The sequence below is a fragment of the Myxocyprinus asiaticus genome, chromosome 42 (assembly GCF_019703515.2).
Source record: "Myxocyprinus asiaticus isolate MX2 ecotype Aquarium Trade chromosome 42, UBuf_Myxa_2, whole genome shotgun sequence".
Lineage (NCBI taxonomy): Eukaryota > Metazoa > Chordata > Actinopteri > Cypriniformes > Catostomidae > Myxocyprinus > Myxocyprinus asiaticus.
In genome coordinates, this window is record NC_059385.1 from 1,438,367 (window position 1) to 1,455,183 (window position 16,817).

At 37.2% G+C, this 16,817-nt stretch overlaps 1 protein-coding gene across 3 annotated transcripts in view; it reads right to left on the reverse strand.

Moving 5' to 3' along the window:
- The window catches only part of LOC127433074 (PDZ and LIM domain protein 5-like), a 112,737-nt gene that overhangs the window by 23,451 nt on the left and 72,469 nt on the right, over positions 1-16,817 (reverse strand). For 2 of the 3 annotated variants that reach the window (XM_051684720.1, XM_051684721.1), the window contains exons 6-7: positions 9,881-10,047; positions 8,722-8,752 (exon numbers count right to left, since the gene is read on the reverse strand). In XM_051684720.1, the coding sequence (XP_051540680.1) occupies positions 8,722-8,752; positions 9,881-10,047 (198 nt within the window). Of the gene's footprint in view, positions 1-8,721; positions 8,753-9,880; positions 10,048-10,154; positions 10,170-10,298; positions 10,320-11,467; positions 11,485-16,817 lie in introns of all 3 variants that reach the window. The other variant, XM_051684722.1, reaches the window with a different exon arrangement.

The following is a 16,817-nucleotide window of genomic DNA, read 5'->3' on the forward strand; positions in this document are numbered from 1 at the left end:
GCTAGGGTGTTCTGTGAGGTTGCTATGGCGCTCTCGGTGGTTGCTGTGGCAGTCTTTGAGGTTGCTATGGCACTCTGGGTGGTTGCTGTGGTGCTCTGTGTGGTTGCTAGGGTGCTCTGGGTTGTTTATAGGGTGTTCTGAGTGGTTGCTAGGGTGCTCTGGATAGTTGACTAGGGCACTCTGGATAGTTGCTAGGGCACTCTGTGTGGTTGCTTTGGCAGTCTTGGTAGTTGCTATGGTGGACTGGGTGGTTGCTATGGCATTCTGGTTGGTTGCAATGGCGTTCTGGGTGGTTGCTATGGCACCCATGGTGGTTGCTAGGGTGCCCTTGGTGGTTGCTAGGGTGTTCTGTGTGGTTGCTAGGGTGCCCTGAGTTCTTGACAGGGAGCTCTAGGTGGTTTCTAGGGTGCTTTGGGCTGTTGATAAGGTGCTCTGGATGGTTGCTAGGGTTTTCTAAATGGTAGATATGGCGCTCTATGTGGTTGCTATGGTGCTCTGGGTGGTTGCTACGGCACTCTGGGTGGTAGCTATGGCGGTCTAGGTGGTTGCTGGGATGCTCTGGATGGTTGCTGGGATGCTCTGGATGGTTGCTGTGGTGCTCTGGATGGTTGCTATGGTGGTCTGGGTGGTTGCTTTTGCGTTTAGGGTGGTTGCTAGGATGTTCTTTTTTTAAACTCTTTCCATAGTCTTTCCATACAGTATATTTCATTTATAATCCTTAGCCATTGGTCCCCTGTTGGAGGATCAATCTGTAACCATTTACGAGTTATGGCTTACCTAAAACTTGCCAAAAGTATCTTTAATAAGTATTTGTCCTTGACTAGTACAGTTTCTGATATTTGCCCTAGGTATAGTGTAAGGAATGAGTAGTCAATCTCCACGACCATTATCTTTTCAATTTCAGCTGCCACCTCTTGCCAATAAGGTTGTATTTTCAGGCAGGCCCAAAAAATATGGAAATGGTCAGCCATTGAGATTCCACTTTACCTCCAACAAAAGTCCCGGCTCTGTGTGCCTGTTTGCATTACTGTTAATTTAGGAGAGATAAAGAATCGCAATAGATTCTTTCACCCAAACTCCCTCTAGGATCTCGAGTTTGTAGTAGTTACCTGTGCCTTACATATCTCTGTCCATTCTTCCTCTGTTATTTGGGAGTTTGACTCTTTCTCCCATTTCTGTTTAATGTACTTTATCGAGTGATGCCTAGTGGCTTGTATACTCCCGTATAGTCTTGAAACCAACTTTTTGTTGTCTTCTATTTTGTATGCATTAGAAAATTTAGTGATCAAGTTGTAGTCATTTGCCTCTGTGCTTTTTACTTTTTTGTTAAAATAATCCCTAACTTGCAAATATCTGTAGAAGTCCCGCTGTTCTAGTCCAAATGTGCCTGATATAATCTGATAGCTCTGTAGTTGTCCATTTGAGGTGACTGAACAGTAAGATGTAATACCTTTCCCAACCCACTGTTTGAACCTCCCATACATCCTAGCAGGCCCAAATCCTGGGTCAAATGCTACCCAGCTCAAGACCTCTCCAACTTTAATTTCCTCAAGACCCTGAACTACAACTTCACTGAGAATACGGTCCAGTTGTTTAATCTGTTACAACTCCTTTCAGCCTGACTTTTATTTCCTAATATCGACTGTACTGGTGTATCTCTCTGTGTCATAGTTTGGTTGGCACCAGCATACTAAAGGGTTTCAATTGTGCAGCATAATAGTAATTCTGTAGGCATGTTAGAGCTCTCCCTCCCTTCTCTTTTGCCAACTGCAGTGTCGTAAACCTTACCCTAGGTCTTCTACTGTTCAAGACGAACCTCGAAATCATCCCATCCCATTCCTTAAATTATTTTTGGGTGTACTTCCAGAGGCAATGATTGAAAAAGATAGAGTAGCCATGGTAACACGTTCATTTAAATTATTTCTATTCGATTACTCATATCTAATGGAAGCAAAGTCCATCTAGAAATGTCAGATTTTATCTCCTTGTTAATGGGGCCATAGTTGCTGTCAAAGAGTTTCAATATGTCTTTTGTAGGATATGTCTTAAGTATTTTATTGAGGGAGAGTTCCATTTACAGTCATATCACCTTCTTGTATCTGGATGGGGTGTAAAATAATAATTGAGGGTTTGAGTTTTTTGGATATTTAATTTATATACAGAGTATGAATTATATATTTTTAGAAGGGTTATTAATTCGGGAATACTAGACTCAGGGCTCGCCAGGAACATCAGGACATCGTCTGCATACATACAGACCTTATGTTCATCTCCTCTGATCAAAATCCCTTTTATCTCCAAATCCTCTCTTATTGCTTGGGCCAAAGGTTCGATAAACAGTGCAAATAGGGCAGGGCTCAAGGGGCAGCCCTGGCACGTCCCTCTTTCCAAATGAACTGTTTGCGACAGGTGTCCATTAACCTTTATCTTGGCTATTGGTGAGGAGTATAACTTCTAAATGCACAACAAAATCATCATTAAAGCCGAATCTTGCAAGCACTCGATACAGATAGTCCCAACCCACTGAATTGAATGCTTTCTCAGCATCTAAGCTCACCAGCATTGCACTTATGTTTTCTGTTGTAATATGGCTCGTCTGCCTGTTTTGCATGAAACAGGTTTGGTCTAGATCCACCAGCTCAGGGATAATGACCTCCATTCTGTTAGATAAGATTGAAGCAAATAGTTTATAATCTACATTTAGGACCGATATTGGTCTATATGAGCTGCACTCCTTCTTATGCTTCCCTTCTTTTGGAATTGAGATGACTGCTTCTCTCCATGATTATGGGGGCTCCTCTGTTCTCAATGTATGGTTAAAGCAAAAAAGCAGCATAGGTGTTATCTGGGGTCTAAATGTTTTGTACCATGCAGACGGATAACCATCTGTGCCAGGTGCCTTATGTTTTAACTTTGAGATAGCACTATTCAATTCTTCTATCGTTATCTCAGCCAACAGTCCTTTTTTTCTGTTGTTCTCCTATAGATGGTAGGTCCAAAGAGTCTAGAAATCTCTCCATTGTTGGAGTGTCTGCCCTGGCCGGTTGAGTGTATAGATCTTTGTAATATAGTTCGAAGGATTGTTGAATGTCTTTTCATCGCTGCATATATTTTGTTTTTTAGGATTCCTGATTTTATTTATTGTATTATTTGCCTGTTGTTTTCGTATTCTCCAGGATAGGAGATTCATCCTTTTTCTTCCAATTTGGAATGCCCAATTCCCAAAGTGCTTTTAAGTTCTTGTGGTCGCGTAGTGATTCACCTCAATCCGGGTGGCAGAGGACGAATCCCAGTTGCCTCCAGGTCTGAGATCGTCAACCCGCGCATCTTATCACGTGGCATAGTGCGTGTGGAGGCTTCACACCATCCACCGCAGCAACCACGCTCAACTCACCACGCGCCCAACCGAGAACGAACCACATTATAGCGATCATGAGGAGGTTACCCCATGTGACTCTACCCTCCCTAGCAACCGGGCCAATTTGGTTGCTTGGGAGACCTAGCTGGAGTCACTCAGCACACCAGGGGTGGTAGCCAGAGTCTTTACCACTGAGCTACACAGGCCCCTGATCAGTTTTTCTATTTCCTCCTCATATATCCCATTTGTGTCTTGTTTAACTTTGTTAAATCTAATCAATATTTGTGGATCTTTCTGTTCGGTATGTTTAATCTCTAAATTCTTCATTTTCTCTTGTGGACCTGATAATCTTTTCTGTTATTCTTTTTTTCTGGGAGACAGTGAGAGCAATAATTCTACCCCGAACTACAGCATTTGCTGCATCCCATAAAGTACTTGGAGACACTTCTCCATTGTCATTACTTTGGAGATACATTTCAAATTTCTTCTGAATCTGCTATATAATTTAAGATACTTGTATTCTAAGTCTCCAGAGTGTGTTTTTCTGTTGATTATCTAAATGTAAAGTAAGGTATACTCCTGAGTGGTCAGATACCTCCCTAGTCCCTATATTACAGTCTTTGATTCTATGTCTGTCTGCACTGTATATTAATAAGTAATCAATTCTTAAGTACACAGAATGGCATGATGAATAATAGGTCAATTGTTTTTCCGCTGGATGAAACTCTCTACACATCAATCATTCCCAATTCTTTAAGCACCCATATTTAATTCTCCACCACATATAAGGGTTCCATATGATTCTGTGGCTATTAAATCAAATATTTTCTTGTCCAGAATTATGAGATGAATAATAAGTATTTTGAAAACCAATTCCTTTCAATGTCTCATGTTCTGGAGGAGATAGATGGGTCTCCTGTCTATAAATTACCTGCATCCTTTCCCGTTTCATCTTTGCAATGATTTTACTCCTTTTAATCGGGTTATGTAGCCCACTGACTTTAAGTGTAACTATCTTGTACTCCTGATGATGCATATGTTCGTTTCGACTCACGTGTACTTATGTGTAAACAATCGTAATAAAATGAACACATTCCATAATGAAGTAAGGAAAAAAGAAACTTCCAAGTCTGAAGTGTAAACAGAACATCAAATTGAGAGGAAATCCTTGTGTCCATCGAGGGTCTCCCGTCAGTGCAAAAGAAAGTACTCTCTTGGGTATTCGATGCACCGGTAATTTCTAAACTGTTCCCATATGACCGGTTTAAAGATTCAACTTGGGCAGGCTCAAGGAATAATATTTAGTCCCTGAGTAAGCTGATAGAAAATACATTTATTACATACAATTATTATCCCCTTTACTTCAACAATATCACATCCACTCTGTTCTTTAGCCAAGTGTTATTACTGTCCATGTATCGTTGATGTGCCGTTTGCCATAGCTAACATTAGCTTACTCAAAACTAGGTGGTTTAATAAAGTCTCAGGATCCGCATTGATATTTACATTATCAGTCATTGGGCTGACCCGTCGTAGAGATGTATGGCTCCCAACCACTTACCTCTTGATCACGCTACAGACAATTACCCTCCGACGTTTCACTCATCAGTATCAGATGGTCCCAGGGGGATTCGATGAAAGCTCCGTACACTCTCCCATATCCGTTCTTCCAATCTTTAGCTGCTTCTGCCGCGCTCTCGTAGATTTGAGTACCGCTGTCGAAGAACAACTTCAATTTGGCTGGATGTGACATTTGGAACCAAATCCTCATGGTTTTGAGCCCATTGGAGCCATTGGTTTTGTATCCCCACGTATGCCTTCCTTTTCTTCAATATCTTGGGAGGGTAATCTTGATCTAAATAAATCCTCTTCCCTTCGTAGCGGACTTCTTTCTTATTCCACACTATGTGCAGCACCTGTTCTTTCACTCTGAACTCGAGGAAGCAAAGCACCAGTGATCTGGGCAGTGCATCGTGGGGAGGCTTTGGAGCGAGTGCTCTATGGCAGCGCTGTATTCCGAGGTCCATGCCCGTCAGTGGCGGGCCAAGCTCCGACTTTATAAGCCTTGTTACAAACTCCGGTAGTTTGCTTCCCTCGGATCCCTCCGGGACTCCGTAAACACGGAGGTTGTTCCGTCATGAGCAAGCTTCTAAATCAGTTAACTTTGCTTGTAGAGCCTCTTGATTCTCCAGCGCTTGAATTAGTGCATCACTTGCCGTCCCATTTTTCGATATCAGCTATGTGTTGTTCTTCCTCCATCACTCTGACTTTGGTGGTTTGCAGATCATTTGTAAATTCTTTAAGCTTCTGGTTGATTTCTTCCCTAAACTCGTTCGGCTCCTTCCTCATATCATCGCGAAAAGAGAGTCTAAATTCTCCCATATCCCTTTTAAAATTTGCTCTGAGCGCTCGGATCTCATTGTGGATAGCCCGCATACCTGAGTTAGCTACTACTTCGTTGACCTTCCCTGCCTCGAAGGGCTGTAACGACCATACACACTGACATATTGTCCCCCCCAGTATTCATAAAATTAGTCTACTGATATGGGTTTTTCACATGGTTGATTATTAAATTATTACATTTGCCACCCTCACCCCCACAATCACTGAATATGTGGTTACATTGTTACCGCCTCGCCATTATTCTCACGTCCCTCTTCACCGCCATCAATGTCTTCGACTGTTTCTCCTTTTTCACACTTGAAGCCTGTTTTGCTTTTAATCTTTTTTTTTTGCTTTTCCACTTCCATGATAATTTTCAGTACAGTTTTTATTTCTTAAGTATTTTTCCAGGGGATTAAAATTTCAAGCAGCCATCTGCTTCAATGCTCTAGAAAAAGCATTGCTAGGATGTTCTCTGGACAGGTTACACACTAAACGTTTCATACTTAGGGTTAGGGGTTTGAGCAAATCCCTATGAGCAACAGTAATAGTCATGCTTGCCTTAGTAAATGCCAATAAAATGCTGTGGCACCACCGAGTGTCTTCCAACAGTACAGAATCAGTCTGTTATTGCCTGTAACTAACAGTGAAGCTGCATTACAGATAATAGAAGTATTCATATATAATAACCCCTCAGATTTTCTACTGTTAAAAGCTATATATTTCATATGGCTCTACTCTATGCTCCATTTCTCTTAGTGTCTTTTATGACATTCTGTTCTGAGAGCTTTTTGCCCGCTAGAGATATCTGTGATGATTAAAAATGGATAAAGAAATTAATTGAGTGAGAGAGAGAGAGAGAGAGAGAGAGAGAGAGAGGGAGAGAGACAGGTGCCCAGAAGGGAGAAACACATCCATTATTGATCTTTGCCAATACATAACAATTATAAATCTTCAGTCATAGAGAGAGTCGGAGCTCTATAAAAGGTTTGTTGGATAAAGCTGATGAGTGACAGAAAGATCACCATACATTACGAGCTGGAGCAGTTGATCTGTGATCACCCATGAAAAGTCAGATTTTGTTTTTAAGCACTGTACAGAACCTGTGCTGTATTAGTGCTGGTTATATGGTCTGTGAAACAACCTGTTAAACTAGACTACTAGTCTTCCCATAGGAGAGACGAAAATATCTTTTGCAAAGTTCACTGTGAAGGAACTTTTTGATCTTCTAAATGTTTATATATTTATGTATGCTTAATCCATACTTAAAGGGATAATTCGCCCATAAATACAAATTCTGTCATTATTTAATCACTCTCATGTTGTTCCAAACTCATTTGACTTTCTTTTCTCCGTGGAACACAAAAGGAGATGTTAGGCAGAATGTTAGCCTCAGTCACCATCCACTATTATTTTATCTTTTTCCATGCAATGCAAGTAAATGAAGACATCATTTCCATTTTTGGGTGAACTATCCCTTTAAGTTCAGAAGACCTAGTTAAGTCTGACATATCTATACATATATCTACCAAACTACTACTCTACCATATTGATTCTAATTGGCCTATACAGACTATTTTCAAAATCCATCTGTCAGTGGATAAAACACATTTTCTGATTTCCAATATTTTTTTTGTGAACTGCAATTTTGTGTGCATTGCATCATTAAACTGTATTATAAATATATCCAAATGATATCAACCATCGGCTCCACTACAGTCTAGACATCAGCATCTGCCTTATCAGTCGACGACTACACCAAATTATTTGTGTTGTTTAACTGTCAAGAATTCAGAAGATGAAAAAGGAAACAGAGGAGAGAATATAGATGCATCAGAGACAGAGAGACCAAAGAAAAAGCTTTATTGGTGCATTTAGACAGAAATACTAGCATATCAGAGAATGAAACAAAGTACACATAACAGATCACTCCAAATAGTTTCATTTCAGAAGGTTTATATGTGATTGACAGAAAGTAAAGCATGAAAATACAGAGGAAACAGAAAAAAGAAAACACAGACTGAGCTGGAAGGAAAAGCAGATCTCGATCATGCAAAGAAAAACAAACAACCAGAACATTATATGAACTATCGTCTAAAGCGTACATGTCAAACATCGTTCATCCGAAACGTGTAAATCCGCAAACACTGACACTTTTACACCTGCACACATAAATAAACACACAACTTCTCTAACATGAGGTGTTGGATTTTTGCATCAGGTTCTACTGTACATTCAACACTCGGGCTGATACATCGTGATGCCAGTCTCTCAGTTTGTTGTACTGGGGCCGAACCGACTCTGGGTCCACTTTATTCACCCTGACGACATGACGATGGAGAGAGAGAAACAGCAAATGAACAGGAATAAACTCATTAATTCAGTCCTTTTATGCAGAAGGAAAGGGAATGCGTGATAAACCTTAACACATGATAACATGCTCTCCTCTACAATTATACTCGCTTCAGGACACAGATTTTACTTTGAACATCAAGTGGTGACCCAATCCTGTACCAAAGTTGTGTAGCATATAAAATGTCAACAAAAATGTCCTTAAATGTGCATTACCATGTACTGAACCGGCTCAACAATATGCAAACTAATTGAGTGTTTCCTGAAGCTGCTCTGAGCCACATGTTTTCCTCCAGTTCCTCAAGTCAGAGAAAGAGAAAGAAAAGCCCTGATCACCTACAATCCCATCTAATTACCAACAATTCCGCTCAATGACGGGGCGGTTTGAGGCATTGATCTGGTCAGAGAGATTACGACTAATCAGGACTCAAGACCTTCTGGGATTAAGTGAAGTTTAAGCCTAAAACACCAGAACGATCTTCTGGTTTCATGTGGTTTGTGCTTAAATCAGAACCCTTATTTCTGCCCAAGGCAATGAACACACAAGACTTCATATCATTTAAACACACAGCCACACTCATGTTTGGAGTAAAAATACCATCAGATGGAGTCACATCATGGGAACTTACTTCTTTCCGGGCCGCTTCTCCTGGGCTTGATCTACCGGAGAGAAATTACAGAGAATTAACAAACTGTGTTTCAGAACAGACTTACATTTTAAGCTTTAAACACTTTAAAAAAGTGAAAAAGTGAGTCTTTAGAGCAACGTTTGAAGTTGGTAGGTTTTGGAATATAATTGGCACTTTAATAAGACTCTAAAGTATTTTGATTAAATTAACTATTAATAAAAAAATAAACCCTAACAGGGTATCATGTCTTGTATCATCCTGAAGGGGTTAAGTTTGCAAATAATGACCGACAATGGTACATTATCCTGTTTATTACTTGTATACATGGACATGAAATATTGATTTGAGGTGATATTATTTTTATTACATTATAAGAAATAAAAATAAAAAAATTCATTTAATTTTCTAATTCATTCTTTTTATCTTTAAAACAAAATAAATGTACTTGAGATTGATATTAAGGCTTGATTTCAGAGATTACATCTTGAAATAAATATTTCTAAAAAAACTAGATAGGTTTATTTGATATAGTTTTACGGGAAAGCATGAAAACATATTAGCTGTAACTGCGCAACAATTTGTTTTTCTAGTCAGGATAATTTTCTTATTTCACAGTAATAAGATAAAAATAAACCTCACTAAATTTAACAACAAAAAAAAGAAAAAAAAAGGTAAGAAAAATCATCTTGATTCAAGGGATGTACTCTAAAAACAAGTATTTATTTTATGCAATTTTAGAGTAATAATTTAACATTTTCTTTACATTTTCATTTCCAAAACAAAACTATTTTCCAGTGCCAGATAAGAAAAATAAACATAACAATTCAAGATGCATTCTCAGAAAACTTATCTTAATGTCTCAGTTAAATGTATCTTATTTCAAAGATGTTTCTTTAATCAGTATTTATGTCCAGTAAAAGAACATTTAAACATCTTTGGAACAAGATACATTTAACTGAGAAACAAAACTGCATAAGATATCAAGACATGCTTTCTAAGAACGCATCTTAAATTAAGTTTATTTTTCTTACCCCCACTGGAAAATAGATTTTATTTTTGGAAATTAAAACTGTGTCATGATTATCCAATTGCAATCAAGTAGTCCAGAGAGCAGTATTTAAAACAAGTGTCATACAGTAATTATAAGGCGGCTTCTTACCGTTTTCTGTGCCTGTGATCTGTGCCAGGATACGGAAGGATCGCGACTGTGACGTGCCCGTGCGTGGGTGCCAATCCTCCGTGTCCTCAATCAGACGCTTTTTACTGGCATCACTGAGCGGAGACACATGATTCACATCCATCTCTATGACGGGTTTCCGAGCGGTCCTGACACACACAAACGCACAGTAACAACACACTGATGCTTACACTGATTATTAATGTCATCATTATACACACACACTAATGTGACATCATCACAGGTGATCCTTTACCTGGGAGGAGTTTTTCTGAGGTTCATGTGAAAGAGGAAATGTGAAAAGATAGAAAAGAAAGTCAGCGGTAGGATAGAACAAACTCCCATTCTCTACATCTAAAGTCAAGAAGCTGTACTGTTTACAATATATGCTTCTACTTACTTTAGAATACTCTGAGGTCCACTATGGAAATAAAATGCAAAGAAAATATAATATTACTAATCTAATAATTTGTGCAATAAGTTATCATGTATTTCAGCATGCAAATGTCATTCAAGACAGTTAGTGTGTGGGCAAATACAGTGCAAATGCATTTTTTTTTTCATTTTTTTCCCCTAAGGTCCACTTGTAAAGTTAGTCAAGAGAAGAGAATCAAAAATAATTTCATTCCACGTAATATGACCACTTTGAAACTTTTCTAGAAACTCAAAAATGGGGATAAACCAGGGGTTTCAAACTCTACTTTAAGCCACGGGCGAGATTGGACTAAGCACCATCTAACTATTTAAAGTCCAAAATTATAACTATTTGGTAACACATTTTAATATTTACATTTTTTATTAAAATTAAATGTTTTAAAAAACATGCATTTAATTGTAAACTCAGTTAAAATGCAAATAAAACATAATATTACTTGTCTAATAATTGGTGCAATAAAAGTTATCTAGTATTTCAGCATGCAAATGTTATTTTAGATGAGTTATTATGTCAACCATTGGAAACATGTGAGCGACAGAGTATTTATTATAACAAACATTATTATTTTGTTTTTTCCCTGAGGTCAACTTATGAAGTTAATCAAAGAAAAGAGAATTTGATTCCTCATGAAATGACCCTTTTCAAATTTTCTAGACATTAAAAAATGGGGTGAAACTAATAAATTAGTGTGGTTTCTTGTCTGGACAATTCCAACTCAGACCACTAGATGGCACTAACATTAAACTAACTGTCCATCTATGCTTTCTATGACAAAATCTTCACTAGAATTCTCTCTCTCTCTTTCGAGTAACAAACACACTATATGGAGGTCAGTGTCATGCTGCTACTATTTATACAGCTTTTAAATGCACCGGAGAATTAATGTCAGTGCTGTGAATAAACACATTGACACATGATTGACAGCAGCACATGCTCGGTCTATCGAGTCATGACATCACTGCGACAGCACACCATTGATCCCTGACATGAATGGACTCTTCAAAAACCCTTCATGAAATGATGTAATGGAAGTGGTGATAAAATAATTTGTTGATGTAATTGAGTCATCAGTTTGTCATTGTGAAAGAACCCAATTCATGTCACGCAGATACACAAGCATCCAGAACACTAACTTTGTCATGGGCTCCTCCTGTAGAGAGAGACAGAGAGAGAGAGAGCGAGACAGGTGGAGAGTAAGACATCTGAAGCGTTCCGTTTAAAGGGTGATTAATCAAAGACTACGTCAAGACCCATGCAGAAACTCACACACATGCACATAGACCAGAAACACACTTCACACAAGTATGCAAATGCAGATGTGAATGTTCGGCCACTACATGGCAAACGTGTGTCCCATTGTACATACTTTGGGTGTGTTGTTGTGCTCCTACGGCAGTAAAATAAAACCTAAGTATTCAGTGAAAGAGTTCCCAAGTTAACAAATGGAACAAACACTCTTCTAGTAGTATTTGCCATACAACCAAGTGACAGATGAATCTGAGTCGAAATACTGTAGCACTTGATTGGACGTTCAGCCTTTGATGTCAACAGCAAAATATATGAAGCATTTACAGTTTTGTTTTTTTAAATACCGGAAATGTATAATGTTCATGACTTTCGGTTCCGTTTATTGTTCTAAAACAAATTATTATCATGAGCTAGTTCTTTTGATTCAACAGTGTAACCAGTGTAGTCCAATTCTCAAACGAATGATTGTAATGAGCCGAATCTTTCTTTAGTTTTTATCTGACTACCATCATGTCCTTCTCGAACTGAACCAAGAACTGTTAATCGTGAGACTTCAGTAAGGCAGTGCAATTACTGACTGGTTATTCATGGCAATGTGCCGTTAAAAATAGGTCTACAAGTTTTGTTTTATATGTATATATAAAAAAAAAAAGTGTTTGTTTTAGTTTTATATAATAATAATAATAATAATATATATATATATTCTTATTTTATATTAAAAAAAAATATCTAAACATCCTTAAAAAGTAATTTTGGTTACACTTTATTTTACAGTGTCCTTGTTACAGTGAACATTTATTTTATTTATTTATTTTATTTTAAAAAAATATTTATGAATTAAATATATTAGGGCATTTTTTGTTTGTTTAGTTTTATATAATAATAATAATAATAATTATATATATATATATATATATATATATATATATATATATTCTTATTTTCTAGTAAAACAATTATCTAAACATCCTTAAAAAAGTAATTTTGGTTACACTTTATTTTACAGTGTCCTTGTTACAGTGAACATTTTATTTATTTATTTATTTTATTTAAAAAATTATTTATGAATTAAATATATTAAGGCATTTTTTATTTGTTTAGTTATATATATATATATATATAATTATTATTAATATTTTCTTTTTTTTTTTTTTTGTAAAAAGAAATATCAAAACATCCTTAAAAAATAATTTTGGTTACACTTTATTTTACAGTGTCCTTGTTACAGTGTAATTACACAAGTAAGTACTGAGTAATATTAATTACTACTATAGGTTTAGGGTTAGGATTAGGGTTAGTTACATGTAATTATGCATAATTTACTGTTATTACCATAGTCAATACATGTAATATGTGTAACAAGGGCACTGTAAAATAAAGTGTTACCAGATGTTTTTATTTTTTATTTAATTTTATTTATTAATTTTTTTACTAGTAATACTATTAAGTGTCATTTTTTTTGTGGGTCTATGCTTGTATTGTTAATTAAGTTTATTTGTCTCACTCCACTGGCAAAAAGTTTTTTTCTTGTTGAAAGTATACATGTTTTATTAGTTTTCTCTGAAAATGACAAAATATCTTAAAGTATGTCATTTCAAGTAAACTCATCCGTATACTGGAAAATAATAAGAAAAAAATAGTCAGTAATAAAATAATATTTAGCAAATTATTGCACTGCATTTATGCCTCTTAAAAGTTTGTGTAAACAGTCTGTATAAGAATTTTATTAAATGTATTTCTAATGTGTTATTTTAGATCTGTTGAAATCTGAAATGATCACTTGGCAACAGACTGCTGTGGGCAGAAAATGCAATGAAAATAGATTTTGTAAATATTAAAAAAAAATCCTAAAAGCCATAAAAAAATCCTTAATGGATCCATTAAAGAATAGGAATCATTCAATTCCTTACGATTCCCATCCCTATCATGTTACTCTCAATGCACAATTATATTGTTAAAAGCATTTTGTTATGCACATTTAGCATGCTTTTTCACAGCTATCTTTGACCTAATCAGAAGACTTGAACCAATTTTTGGGTCACAACCCACCAGTTGAGAAGCACTGGTTTACACTAAAAGCTGAGAATGCAAGGTCTAATTAGATTACAAATTGCATCCTGACCTGGTGTATGTAGAAGCGTTTGCATTGGCATACTTGCGTAGATTATGTTTTAGACCTTACATATTTCAAATCCTCAAATCCAACTTTCATGTATGATTAGAAAACACAAACTCAGTGTCTTTGGGTCAGGACTGTCAAAAACACCAATGAACGTCTGCTGACACAGAACACACAACAGGGCAGAACGGCTCCTTTCCTCTCTCCCTCCTTCAGTGGAGTAAATTACTTTAATTTGAGTGAGAACATGGATCAAATATCACTGTGCCTGCTTCTCGCGGTACACTAATTGCTCGTGTCAGTAACGCAGCAGGAAACTCACAGGGAATTTTACAAACATTCCTGGAGCTAGCCGTCGGCATAGTAAATTAGAAGCAGTAGCCAGATGCGACTGCAGGAGTCAGATGAAAACAAATGGAGTCGACGTCCCCACAGTGCTATAAACATGCCATATGGGACATATAAAGGGGGGTTACAGAGAGGACATTGCATTAATGTTTAGATTCAGTCTCCATACATCTGTTTGGATAACGGACGCTTACTTTGATGGGACAGGAAGTTCAACACAGGTGCATCCCGATACCACACCCAGTTTACAAGCCCAGTACATGACCATCCGGACATCAACAAACACTGAACATGTGTCCAAATATGTCATAAACATGTGTAAAAACCCCAGTTATTTCATGTATATTTTGTCAAATGACTGGTTAGTCGAACAATCGTATTAATATACACCTTAAATTTGGGTCTGTTCCTCACACCAAGTGTTTTTACAAGTTTAGAATGACATGATGTTGAATAAATGATGACAGAATTTCTATTGTCTTGCTGAACTATCCTTTAAGTCAATTGGGAGAGAGGGAGAGAGGGAGAGAGGATACCATACATTATCTCTTCTCTAAAGCTCTCTGGATAATCCATCAGTGGTCCAGGGATTTGTCCTGTCTCAACCTGAACTCTCCCATTTCCTGTTGACTTCACGAACACAGGAATCAGGAAGCTCATAATCATATATTCTGAGAAATGTGTCCATAACAACCATTAATATAGAGATGACAAGAACGGCATGCGGTAATATTTCATATAAATATTTTGATCTGTTACAGATTCTAGGGGATTTACATCAGGCTATAAGTTTATTTACAGAGCAAAAAATTATTTTCTTACTGAGGATGTGTGTCTTATTTTCCTGTATAAATACCTGAACATCATTTTAAAAAGATACATTTACGGGGGCCTGGGTAGGTCAGTGGTAAGAGACACTGGTTACCACCACTGGAATTCGCTAGTTCGCTAGTTCGAATCCCAGCAACCAAACTGGCCCGGTTGCTAGGGAGGGTAGAGTCACATGGGGTAACTTCCTCGTGGTCACTATAATGTGGTTCGTTCTACGTGGCGCGCGTGGTGAGTTGTGCATGGATGCCACAGAGAATAGCGTGAAGCCTCCACACGAGCTACATCTCCGTGGTAACGCACTCAACAAGCCACATGATAAGATGCGTGGCTTGACATCTCAGACACGGAGGCAACTGAGATTCGTCCTCCACCACCCGGATTGAGGCGAGTCACTACGCCACCAGGTACATTTACTTGAGAAGCAAAATTGTGTAAGATAATAAGACTTTCAATGTATTCTTTTTTAACCCAAAATTATGTAAAGGTGTAAGAAAAATAAACATCAAGGTATATTATTGTTCAGATATTTTTACTGGAAAGCAAGACAACACACTGATTAAGAGAATGCTTTTTGCAGAATTACACACGTTGACATTCGCCTCTAAACAGCTAAATCTACAAAGAATGAGTGAAATGTATGGCTGAAATGGTGAAGTAAATTTATCTTGTTTAAAAGACATCTAGATGTATTTACAGGAAAACATATCTGGAATTCAGTTTATTATATTTAGAATTCAGGATTGTTTTGTTTATTTCAGCCCACTTGCAGATTTTTTTTTTTTTAACCGCCAGCGGGTCCACAGGGGGGCGCTATATCGCAAAATAAGTTTACGCTTAAAATATGTGGTATCAGTTGAAAGCTTAGAATCTTAACGTTTGCATTTATGTTACATAAAATAACTAAATAATACCTGAAAAATTCCATCTCGCAAATAAACGCCACCTAGAGGTAATGATGTAGAAATATTGATATGACTATCATTTAACATAGCAATTAAATACACAAGTCATATATGTAATGAGAGCTCTCATATTTAGGAATCCGATTATACAGTATATTTTGTTGACCAAATACCACAGCTTGACAGATTTTCAAATCACAAAGTGAAATATGATTTCTGTAAGACATCAAATACAAACGTCTCTTTTATGCACCGATCACTGCCACTGTAAGCCCCAAATAGCTACAAACTTTATATATGTGCGTACTTAAGACGGTTCTCTAAAATATGAGCCATTTTTACTTGTCTGTGAGGTTGCTTGGGTGAATAATCCAACGTTACATCTTTAATGTCCAGAACAAAATATGCAGTCCAGCAGGAAAAGCATGCTAAACAAATCTTCGGAAAAATATGTCTTTAACTGTTGACGATAAAAGTTATATAATCATCGCAAAGTGGAGGTATTTCAGCTTTCTAATGACTAGAAGCTAGATTGAGCTTGAAATGTCTATGGACATTCTGTGAGGGCTGAGACTTTCACCTCTAAACAGCTAATCTGCAAAGAACGAGTGAAATGTACAGACTAAACCGCATCGCTCCTGAGGCCGCTCAAAACCTTGGTCTTCTAAATCTCAGAGATTCTTTCCTCCCCCACTTGTTTTTCTCATCTTGTGGTCTGAATTTAAAACAGAACTTTGTGTTTATCCAAGTCCCAACATGTGAGACACACAGTTTATGTTTACTAAATTCAATAAAACCACATGAGAGGGAACACACGTTCGGTCTCAGACAGAAGATGTTGGACTCATTAGCGCTTTACAAGTTTTCTTTGATCCATTGTTGACTTCTCAGTCAAAACTATATTGAGTGAGTAAATAAAGTCTATCGTCTATTAAAACTGGACCACATACGGTGAAAACACAAGCAAAATATGCATTTATAAGAAAAGTTCTATTTAAAGCTTAAGTTTGAGACTCCAGAAAACTCTGACTTTGA